Source organism: Acartia tonsa, chromosome 3 (genome assembly GCF_053477335.1).
Source record: "Acartia tonsa isolate MP-2025a chromosome 3, ASM5347733v1, whole genome shotgun sequence".
NCBI lineage: Eukaryota > Metazoa > Arthropoda > Copepoda > Calanoida > Acartiidae > Acartia > Acartia tonsa.
In genome coordinates this window covers 32,799,568-32,812,021 of record NC_137262.1, presented here as the reverse complement: position 1 = coordinate 32,812,021, position 12,454 = coordinate 32,799,568, and the positions used below count along the sequence as shown (strand labels likewise).

At 33.9% G+C, this 12,454-nt stretch overlaps 1 protein-coding gene and 1 long non-coding RNA gene across 2 annotated transcripts in view; both read left to right on the top strand.

Moving 5' to 3' along the window:
* Positions 1–12,454, top strand: part of LOC145313941 (solute carrier family 22 member 6-A-like) — a 30,804-nt gene continuing 18,350 nt past the window's right edge. The window contains exons 1-5 of the mRNA XM_080153608.1: positions 1–167; positions 1,783–1,890; positions 2,271–2,349; positions 2,917–2,995; positions 5,064–5,181. Of these exons, the coding sequence (XP_080009734.1) occupies positions 55–167; positions 1,783–1,890; positions 2,271–2,349; positions 2,917–2,995; positions 5,064–5,181 (497 nt within the window). The 5' untranslated portion in view covers positions 1–54. The remainder of the gene's footprint in view (positions 168–1,782; positions 1,891–2,270; positions 2,350–2,916; positions 2,996–5,063; positions 5,182–12,454) is intronic.
* Positions 9,403–10,642, top strand: LOC145313944 (uncharacterized). The gene is made up of 3 exons (XR_013877578.1): positions 9,403–9,894; positions 10,070–10,280; positions 10,488–10,642. It is a non-coding gene; the product is annotated as an uncharacterized LOC145313944 (long non-coding RNA).

The window sequence follows — 12,454 nt, the reverse complement described above, 5'->3', positions numbered from 1 at the left end:
TCCCAAATATAAAACTAAATTATATTTCTGTAGACTAGAAAGTAATGAGATAAAATGAGTAAGGTTGGTGACAAAACTGAAGAGCTTGTCAATTTTAATTCATTATTACTTCAAGTGGGCGGGGCTGGAAAATTTACTAGGATCCAACTGTGTATCTCTCTAATAAGGTAAGTTATCTATCTATCTATACTACTTCAAGTGGGCGGGGCTGGAAAATTCACCAGGATCCAACTGTGTATCTCTCTAATAAGGTAAGCTATCTATCTATCTATACTAATTCAAATAGGCGAGGCTGGAAAATTTACTAGGATCCAACTGTGTATCTCTCTAATAAGGTAAGCTATCTATCTATCTATACTAATTCAAATAGGCGGGGCTGGAAAATTTACTAGGATCCAACTGTGTATCTCTCTAATAAGGTAAGCTATCTATCTATCTATACTAATTCAAATAGGCGGGGCTGGAAAATTTACTAGGATCCAACTGTGTATCTCTCTAATAAGGTAAGCTATCTTTCTATCTATACTAATTCAAATAGGCGGGGCTGGAAAATTTACTAGGATCCAACTGTGTATCTCTCTAATAAGGTAAGCTATCTCTCTATCTATACTAATTCAAATAGGCGAGGCTGAAAAATTTACTAGGATCCACCTGTGTATCTCTCTAATAAGGTGATTTATCTATCTATCTATACTACTTCAAGGGGGCGGGGTGGGAAATTTACTAGATGGAGAGAAGTACATACAGGGTGCGCCACATAAATCCGAACTTTTTCTTATTTTTAAACAAATTAACATAAAATCGTCAATTATAAAGATTTTATTGAATTTTAAAAACTGGGAAGCAAACTAGGTATATGACGATTAGATTATTCAACAAAATCGCCATTAGCCTTAATCAACGCCTCTACCCGCCCCCTGAACCGCCCCCAGATCCTGGTCACCATGTCCCTGTCCAAGCTTGCAAAGTTCTCCTTGATAGTGGCAATGAGGGAGGTCTTTGTGGTATGGGCGCGTCTATTGGTTCGTGCTTTAGTAGCGCTCTAGGCCCAAAAGTCAATTAGATGAAGATCGGGGCTGCTGGGAGGCCATATCTTCTTAGGGACGTGAGTAACTGCAGGATCCAAACTCACCCACCTTTCAAGCTACCCTTCGACACGGCGGCTCTCATTTGGGCCACAATTAAACTAGAACAACGTTTAATACCTTTTTGGAAATGGCATATAGATTAAGCTAGGGTTATCATCGCAACACATAGTCTAAAACGAGTTTTAAGGTTACAAATTGGCCTTTGAAGTCGAGAACTGAGAAATTTTCACGAATTTTCACAATTTTTGACGTTTTTGACATCTCAAAATCTACCACGTTTCACTTTGATGGAGTACTACGGCCAAGCCATTTCAGATAAATAGCTCTAGTCTTTTCTACTGTCTTACTTATGTATCTAACAGTATCCCCAGCAAGTTGCATAACTCTACCTCACCTACAGATGGGCTGAGGTCAGATTTAGTGGGCCCTAGTCGAGAATTCAGGGTAAACTATCAGCGCAATTCGATTCTGCCATGTTTAACATAAGCGCTGCCAGCTCGTAGAACACGTTCTCAATCGTCCAAAATTTTTTAAGGGCAAAAGTGTAATTACCTAAGCTTTTTATATTGTGGTCAAACGTCATGATTGGTCAAGTAGTTTTGGTGCTATGGCCGTTTGAAAAAAGTCCGGATTTATGTGGCGCACCCTGTATAACAATAATGACAGTATTCATGATTAATTCTTTCTGTTTTAGTTGTATATTGGCTGCTTTTTCACATATATCAGTTATATATTTGGCCTACCCTCCAACATTCAGTTGTGCAGATAATGAAGAATTAGATGCAAATAATACTTGCTTAAGGTAGTTTTATTACGAGCATTTGCTCTCTATTATACTTGATTTTATCAATTATTATAGTAAACTAATCTATTTGAAATATTGGCAAAACATTTTTATAAAGAATGTTTAATAGGATCTTTCCAGTATGGCTTCGAAACCGATTAATATCCGCTGGATTACAAACGGTACTCAGCCATGCTGAAAAATTATGTAGAGCACCGTTTTACAGAAATTTTCCAAGAATATTAAAATAAAAATCAAGATTAATACCAGTTTTTTCAACCCGAGCCTTCGGCCCCTCGAGGCGTAAAAACTTGTTTTCATTGTATAATTTTTATTTTAAAACCCGTGGAAAGATGTCTATAATACGATACGGTAATAATAACTATTCTTGTTTTTAGTTCGAATGGTTCCCAGTGTACTGAATTTATTTTTGATGATTCAGTGTTTAGAACCACCGTGGTTACAGAATTCAATTTGGTAAGATATATCAGGAGTAGCGAAGCTACACTGTACGTTTTCTTTATTGGTCTGTGTCCCGTCCATTTTCTTTTAGCACATGGGGATTTATTCTATAGATCAATTTTGGAACTCGATATGTTAGTTGAAGATTTGTTTTGTTTATTTAAGCCAAATTACTTGTAATGTAAACTATACTGACTCCCAAAAGTTTTTTAAACGGGTTCTTCCATTTGTAGGCTGTAAAGTCTTGATGGGGTATATAAACCGGCAGTGTCAAAACTTCTTCGCCAATGATTTTAGTTTTATAGATGGGTTAATTTTGTTAGTCTTAATTTGGGATGGTCATCATTTTCTTGTCCTTAAAATCTCTGAAAATGCTATAATAATATTATTTGTTGCGAAACTTTAGGAATCGTTTTATAGTGCCTATTAAAAATACCGTCATACTGGCTTAACTTTGGTCAATTAAAATGTATACTGACCTGCCATAGATAATTTAGTTTGTGCATCGGCTTATCATTGGTCATTTGTATTGTATGACGTCATTTTTTATAGGCACTAAATAAAAAGAGCTTCTGTCTCTAGGTGTGTGATAGAAAAGCTTTGCTTCCAACCCTGAGTTTCACATACTTTCTTGGCATTGTATTCTCTATATTAACATCAGGTTAGTTTATCATTGGAACCAGTTCTCAGCCATACTGAAAAATTATGTATATCTTCATATTACAAACAATTTTCCGCGAATATTGAAATAAGAATCATAAAATCAATACCAGTTTTGTTGGTAAGGATCTTTGTCTTCTTAGGGTTAATTTTTCATTTTATTATCCGCGGAAAGCTTTCTATTTTCGATGCGATTAATAACTATTCTCTAAATGTTTAGGACAGACGGACATACACTGTTCATAATTATTAAGTAGCTCTGCTACTTTGAATGTTAAAATACGACATAATAGAATTGACCTACTTACATAAATTGACATTACATGTTCGATATATAAAACATTAAAACATAATCCTATAATTGAAAAGTGGGACACCCACAAACAACCTACATCCCTTAATTATATTTTTTTCAATAAATACACATTTTTCGTGTGGAGAATAAAACATTAAAATCATAAAATTAATTCTAGTTAAAAAAAGTTGTTTTTAATAATATAATTTTTCCTTTTATTATTTGCGGAAAGCTGTCTATAATACGATGCGATAAATAACTATTCTAAAGGGAGAAGGGATGAATGTATGGGCCATTGCTGTGATAAGAGATATTGCCAACATTACATTAGCATAGTAACACAGTAACATTTATATATTCCTACCTAATATATGATAAAGTTATATATTCTAAAGATTATCGGCCGTTAGTCTTACAGTCTTAGTCTCAGCTTGCCTTTTTGCAAGTTAAACCAGTCCTTTAAAAAAATAGTACAATGGTGTTGAGAATATTAACACAGCCAAGTAGCAGAAAACAATTTGGTAGCAGACGAAATAGAAAAAGATTGAAAAATGGAGGGAGGTAGTTATCTGTATATACATCTATACTATATAGATCTGTTGCTTTAGCTTAAAAAATCTTATGATTTGTCAATTTATTTTGGATATCCAATAAGCATGACATATCATGATATATATTCCTATGAATACTTGATAACATAGTTGAGATATAAATGTTCATAAAACAGATAATTCCTATGAAGAATAACTCTTTTGTTTTCATTCTTTTGAATGTTGTACTGTTTTTAAGATTGAAGATATCATAGTTGAGAAAAAAAATGTCTGAAAAACGAATCTAAGATAATTCATCTGAAGAAAAGCTATCTTTTGTTTTCATTCTTGCAAACGGCTGAGAATGCTTGGACTCATAAACAGGTGCAACTTGTATTAATGCTTGCATTAAGGCTTCAAACAAAGGTTGTGCAATCAAAGATTATTTGCTTCGCCTTAATTAGATAAGAATATTTATATACCCTTCTAGGATAAATGTAATTGGGATAGTTGTTAATAATTCAATGTTCTATATTAAGAAATTACATATGAATTTTAGTATTGCGTTTTATAGAAACATTATTTACTTCGCTCCTAGCATCTAGGACGGGCGAGGAAGTTTAAGAAATTATCAGAAAATCAACCAAAGACATTATAAAGTTTCCCTAAATACTGGAAAAATTACAACTTTATGTAGAAAATTATATAGGTAGATCCTTAGGTTAAAGTAGCTGGATGATTGTCTGTCTGTAGTTAAAAATCTTGCTAACCTCTGTACTGACACGGTTCTTCGTTACAGCAAAGCTTTTTATATGTCTAGTGGAGGTTTATGCCTAATTTGGAGAAGGTTCCTCCACCGTCCCAAGAGAAATATTCCCTGGAAAATATTACTCCGTATTTTAAAAAAAACTATAATTGAAAGTGAATCACCTCCTTCAGCCCCCCCCCCCCCCCCCAGTTCTCAAGAACCCCTAGAGGCCTCTGGTGGAGTAGCCGCTAGTTTTTATTTAAAATGAACATAAACAATCGATTAATATCTGCTGGACTAGAACCGGATCTCAGCCATACTGAAAAATCATGTTTAGCATCGTAATGCAGACAATGAAAATAAAAATCATAAAACTAATACTAGTTTTGTAAGTCCGGGCCTTCGGTCCTAGGGGCTTTAATCTTATAATTATACATTTTTATATCCACGTAAATATGTCTATAATACGATGCGATAAATAACTATTTTTGTTTAGGTTTCATATCAGATTCTTTTGGACGAAGAAACCTTGTGTTGGTGTGTACAATTATTCATGTAATTGCATCCTGGGTAGCATATCTCAGCCCTTCATATCTTGTCTTTCTTGTTGCCAGGTAATCCTTATAATAAAGTAACAGGATGTCTGTTTGTCTGTAACGAAAGATCTCCTTAACCGCTGAACCGATCGGGTTCTCCTTTTCAGGGTAGATCCTCATAGGTCCCAGGAAGGTTTACAAATATATTGGGGGAGGGTACCACAACCTTCCCAACAAAAATCGCACCTAGAAAAGAATTTACACCCCCTCCCAAAAAAAAATAAATTTTAAACTAAAATTAAACTCTCTCAGCTCTTTTTATCTTGTCTTCCTTGTTGCCAGGTAATAATCCATTTTTAATTACCTGGATGTTGCATAAGATTTTCATGTACTCAAACAAAGTGATAATTTCATCTGACTAAATTAACAATACCTCCCTTCCACCCCCTCTTCTCCATCCCCTCCACTCTAGTGTATGAACGAACTAACCAATAAATGAGGTCCATATTAGCAACCTAAATTGAGGACAAATTTTCCCGTGTCAATATATCCATGTATTCTTTATCCAATTCTTTGGAATATAACCGGTTTTAGCTATACTGAAAAATCCTCTAGGTATCTAAATGAAAAATTAATAGAATAATAGAATTAATCCCTGTTGAATAGCATATTAACCAATTTCACATAGCCTTAATATTTTGCTATAAAAAAAACTTTTTTTTCAAAACAAAGTTTCCGTTATTAGAGACCTTATATAGGACCGTCAGTAATGAAGTTAACAAAGACGTAAACACAATCTTTCTTCCTATATTCATAATCTGTCAATACACTGTTAAAAATAATTTTTTATTTAGTATCAATTGATACTCTGGAGAGTATTGGAACCGTAAGTACGCTACAACTATATAATTAATATATAACACTATGTAATACTATATAACACAATAATTATTACTATACAGAACCCATACATTTTTTTAGTATCGATTGATACTCTCTAGGGTACTGGAAAATACGCTACAGAAATGTTTATTAAAATAGTACTATTTGTTACACTCTAGTGTACTGGAAAATACGCTGTAGAAATGTTTATTAATTTAGTACTATTTGATACGCTGTAGAGTATCAGACAATACGCAAGAGAATGATTTATTAAAATAGTAACTATTCATACCTTCTAGGGTACGAATCTGTACTGTAAAGAATAATTGAAACAGACACCATTCGTGCACACCTCTCATGGAAGTGTTTCTGCTTGGTCGTTTTAGACAAAGATGAAATGTTACCATTTATGCTCAGATTTATAGTTTTGATTTTTGTAATTATGACTGACCATAGTTTTTATTTTTAAGGATAATGTTTAGTCATAAACATCTTTAAAGTCATTTTTTTACTAAATTTACATTTAAATTAATGTTTTATGGCTCTGCTTGGTATGTTTGTTGATATAACAAAATGTATATGTATATATAATAATCATATATTATAAACTGATCTTTCATACAAAGTAAAACAGTTTCATACTCTACAGAGTATCAAAAATTATGATAGAGGGTATCAAAAATTGCGAAGGAGAGTATTAAAAACTTACTTCTACCGTATTGAATATTATTCCAAAGAGCGTATTGGATAATACTATACAGACAAATACATTATTTAGTACTACATGTTACTCCATAGAACACTAAGTATTACTCCATACAGTATTGGAATCTTCCTTGTATCGTAATAAGGTTTTTTTCCTAGAACCTACGGATTGATACTATACATTAATGTGAAGAATATATAGTATTATCTGATGCTAAAAAAAAAAATATTTTTAACAGTGTAGCTTTACTCTCTCAGAATTGGTTGAAAAATAAATCATCTTCCGTTGTTCTATCTTCCTAATATAATATAATGCATTTGATAAAGCATACAAAAGTCAGTAAAAAGTTTTATTTAGGCATTAAAAAGAGCAAAATAGCTGATAAAATTAATGCATTTAGAGCAGGATAGATAGATTTATTCTAAGCTAGATATACAGATAATGCATTGATAAGCAACTGGATAAATGAACAGGTTGCAGAAAAATAGAAGATGAATAGCTAGACGGATAGATTTAAAGCTGTTTACAGTGCATGACGTAATACAATTCAAATGACCAATGATACAATATAATACACAGACTAAATTACCAATGAAAGGACAGTAATTTTTAAAATCTTCGATAGATTTATTTGTAGTCATGATTAGTTAAATAAATAGTTAATTGTTATTATAAATATTGCAACCATAAAATAAAAGATAGATTTTTTGCCTTATAAGTAAATGGATTAGTATATCTTTATTGAGAGAGATAGATTGATAAATATTTGCAACACTAGATAGATAGATAGAGATGCCTAAATGCACACAATGCCAATGAAAGTTTTACAAAATGTAGATTGTTATCACGGATAAAGGATTCTACATGCCAACAAAAAAAAGGAAAAATGTTCAGATTAAAATTAAAAGTCAAACAGAATTGATTTATAGTCAATAAAATGGTCCTTGGACAAACGCAAGTGTGACAAATGGCGGAGTGGACACTTAACTTCACCTATTTCAAACCATCTTTTTAAAATGCCTAACCCCTTGAGGGGCTTATTTGTATGTTTTTATCTTAACCTAACCTAACCTGTATAGAATACCTAATGTTTAAACATTCCTGCGTTTGTCCATTCCGAAGTTTGTAAGGAACCGAAATCAGTACAGACATTTTAGAGATCTTCAGGGGGAAAATTTACATTATCCAGTGTCCTTAACTTTATGAGATTTTGCACTTTTACAGATTGGCAAAGCGATGCTTCATTTTGGGCTGTTTATGCAATTTTACACTTTCTCACTTTGGCAATAGGTGTCTGTTTAATTAAGGACTCTAGTCTAAAAAGCCAAGATTAAAAATTGTCAAAGCAAAGATCGCTCAATTTGACCAAAATCTTACTTTCCTAAAATAATAAAAGACCAAATTTTACAACGTCTTGACCCTAAGTATAGAAAATTTTATTTTTAAAGTCTTGATAACAAACAGTTGTTAATTTAGCACAAATTTTTTTGGTAACTTAAAAACACTTTAGCAAAGAATTGGAGTAGTTCTTCATTTTATAACCAAGTTTCAGTTAATTAACCAAATGAATGGTAGCATTAAAGTATGTAGATTAATTATAAGCCAAACGAAGAAAAATAATATTTTGCATGTAATTTTTTTTGCATAAAAACTTTATGGACTTTATTTAAACTTTATAGTCCATCTATTTTAGACAAAAAAAACATAAAAACATTTTTGTGCCTAAATATCTAGAATCTTGAATATTAAATTATTCCAATTCCGTTTGGTATAAAAATAGAAGAAAATTTCCATATTTATCATTTTAAAATAATTTATATTATATAAGATTTTCCCCAGAGACCAACAATTTCGTTGTGCAATTTGGAGACATACATACAAAAATGCAAATATTGTTGACAATTTGCGCAACAAAAGTAAATAGCAAGCTTTTGCGTCCCTAACATCTAGAGGGGAGAGGAAAATTAGTCTAAAACTATCTCTAGACCACTTTGAAGCATTTCTAAAATGAAAACTCTGGGTGTAGTGGTTAGCAAGATCTTAAAGCACAAACAGAAATCTTAATGCTTTCCATATTCCTATTACATAAAGTAGTAAAGTTTTTTTTGTCTTGTCAGGATTGGTTTAGGCTATTTCATTTTTAGATTTTAGCATTGGAATAGTTTTGGGCTTTTTTATATATATACGCTGCATTCTTTGGACATCCTTTTTTTCTATGTTCCACATTGTTTCCAATTACCAACTTTTCCCAGATTTTCATTTTCCTCCCAACTTCTCAAAGTTTAAACTATCCAAGCTAAATTTGCTTGATTCACCTAACTAAGTGACAAATTGATAATGTTTTTATTTACTTGAAATATTTTTTTGGAATTATAAAGTAGACTTTTTCCTTTTTAATTGGTTTGAGAAAGAATTCTAACTGAATGGGTTTTTGAAAATTCTCAGCCACATTTTATTAACACCATTACTAGTAATAAAAATATAGGGCCAGACCTTTATAGTCGGTTCAAAGGCGCTAACTGTAAAATCTAAATGTATAATCTAAATCCATTGTGAAAATATACTTAAAAAGACGAAAATAAAGTATGGATTTACCCGTCCTTTGTTCCCTGATGAAGAAAGGTACGGGAGGAAAAAACCAGTTTAGCGTACAAAATAAATTCGCGCCAAAAGTAGACGGGTATAAAAGCAGCGGTAATTGGAGCAAATCTATCAGTCATTATTTTATTGTGAGAGAGAAGGTACTACCATACTATTATATATATTTGTTCCTAGCTGTGCTCCAAAAGGGAGTTTTAAGTGAAGTTATTTAATTTATTATTTGTAACTTATTATGATTAAAATAGCCTAAAACCAACCCATGTTTACTGGCGAAAATTAATCTATATCTAAGGAAGTAATTTATTATATTGAATTTACTTGCCTTTTTTATTATTTATTGTCTTATCCCTTGTGATCCCTGATATGGACACAAGGTAAATGTTTATAATTTTTTGATTGCAATTGTCTTAACCCATGCAATCCCTGTATATAAGCACGCTTAAAATACACGTGTCTTATCCCTTGTAATCCCTGCTGTTGGGACTTAAATATGTATCTTTATGTATAATTAAAATTGTAATATATTTAGTGTCAAGATCTTTCCCTTCCCTGTACATCATTCGATTGGTTCTAACAAGCCTAAAAGAAAATGGAACTTTCAGGTAGTTATTTATAATGGTTTAACTGACAGACAGACTTGAAGGATAGAGAGATCTGGACTATACCAATTGATGTTAAAGAGAGAGGAGTGCTGTAGCCTAGAGGAGAGACAGACCGACGGATAGACTTACCTGTAGGATATAGTGGACTACATCTAACCCGATGTTACTGTTACAGGAAGCGTGTTGATCTCATAAACTCCGCTAGTTTTCCACCTGCCTATTAGCTGCAGGATGTGATGCCTTAGATGTTGACCTCAACAAAGCATTAGAGTTTTGCCTCCCTTGAAGCCCAGGATCTGCTGAAGTGGTAGATCTGCTACCCCAGAGTCTCGAGATTCCTTACCAAGTTTAACCAACTATTCTTCACAAGAGTAATACCTGACAAAGTGAGTACTTATCAATAAATGGGGAGGGCAGGGATAGTCTTGATACTTGACTTATTTTATAGCTTTTACAATGTTATTTGTACTTTGCTCTTATGGATGTTGTCATCCTTGTTGTAGTATTTTATATTCTTTAAAAGATTTGTTTAAATATTTCTGTACCTTGAAGTTGAATGATCTAAACATGCAAAAGTTCTAATTTTATTTTAGGTTTTAACCGTCAAGAATATCAAGGACGTGTTTATTCAAAACTCAGGAAAAAAGAAAAGCAAGACCAAGCCCTCCTACCCAAGATTTTGTTTTATGCCTTTATCAGTAGTAATTTTATTATTTAAATTTTATGTATAATAAAGTTTTATATTTTACTACTTGTGTTGTTATTTTTAACGAGATTTAAAGATTTAACCATTAAAGCAAAGATTTCGGACGCTATTGGTTGTGTAATAGTCTTAAAAAGTTCCTAGAAATTACAGTTAAAACTTTCCAAACTTTGGGAAGTAAATATTTATACTTTCCTATGAAACTTAAAAGTAATGGTTAATAAATCTCTGTTGAAAATAAATCGCTCGGTCTATACTTTACGAAGAAAAGTGACAAAAAGTCGAGGTGGCCAGAGTTACTCACGGAGAGGACGGACAACGAGCAAGAGAAAACCAGAGAAAAGGGGATTATCCTGGGACGGACTTGAAGAGCCATTGGTTGGCCATAGCTACGAGGCCCCAAGGGACTTGATAAACCCAACCTCCCCCCCTTCCAGACTACCACTGCGCTCAAGCACACGAGCTGATTACTGTGAGCTTTATGGTAAGCCATTCTAGTTTGGCTAATGAACCTACAACCGTATATCCGGAGAGTGATATAAAAAATAAACTTTTTTCCTGTGTTCTTTATTTTAACCCAAAGTAAAGTAGCAGGATGTCTGTCAGTCAAGACCCCTGTGCTTAACCGAGTTACAAAGAGAGTTTGAGACTGACCCTTACAGACCAACAGACCAACACACACCTGAACCACAGAGTAGTGTAATTAACCAGACTGACAGACAGACTCGGGGACAAAAATCCTGATACCTAAGCTCAGAAGGAGGCCCCTCCCACACCACTGTTGCTGTCCTAGCACAGGTCCATGCTAGCTGTGAGCCAGCTTCCCCTAACGATAGCTCTTGCAGCAAATACTAAGAGCGTGTGGAGAGAATCTGACTTCATTAGAGAGCGAACAATCAGACGTATTTTACGACAATACAGACGCGGGTTCGAATCCCGTACATACAAACCAGAAGGACGGCGCTGGTTCGAGCCTTTGTACTAATAGTGAAAGCTTTGTAAATCCTAATCTGAGCCCTTTATCCCTGATATTCAAAAACTACATTACAGCCATGGCTTCAGCTGCTGTGACAGACAAGAACTCTGCCCTTGCAGTAGTTGTTAGAGCGAAGATTGACTGGACTGACGATTTTGAAGGATATGACTTGGCTACTTTGCCAATACATGAGATAGAGAGCCGGATTGACCAAGCTAAGAGAACAAAGGACTTAATGACGGACGTGGAGGTAATGATCTGTGTAGATCCCTCCTTAGCAGCTGCTTTCCCTGAAGGATTGGACGGAGTGTCCAATATAAAAAAACAGTATGTGAAATACTTAAAATCTGCTTTTCCTAAACTCACTGAGAGAAAAAGTGTCTCACCCACCCAACCAAACAGCAGACCTGTGTCCGCTGCTTCAACTGTGGCCGACGAAATACAGATGGAGCGTGTGGAAAGACAGACAGACAGCATTATAGAGGAAGCTGAGATTGTCACTGATAACTTTGACCAAATCCCTAGTGTCCCTGCAACCTCTCATGTAGAGATAATGGATATAGAGGCTAGACTTGAATCCTGCAAGGGAGAAAGACGAGATTTATTGGCAGAGTTGAAAGATTTAATAAAAAATGCCACTAAGAGTGGGATGCGAACCCATGTAGAGCGACTGAATGACGTGACAGACGACCTTAATAAAGCTGCCAGGCTAGCTGCTGCAAGCGTAGCAGAAAAACGCAGGTTGTTAGGCATTCCAGCTGGATCTAATATAAAAAGTGGTAATATTAATCTTCCCCCTTCTAAGTTTGATGGTGATTTCTTGAAAGGACCAGACTCTTTTACTTTAAAGTCATCTTTTGAAGAAAAGGCTGCTAAAGATG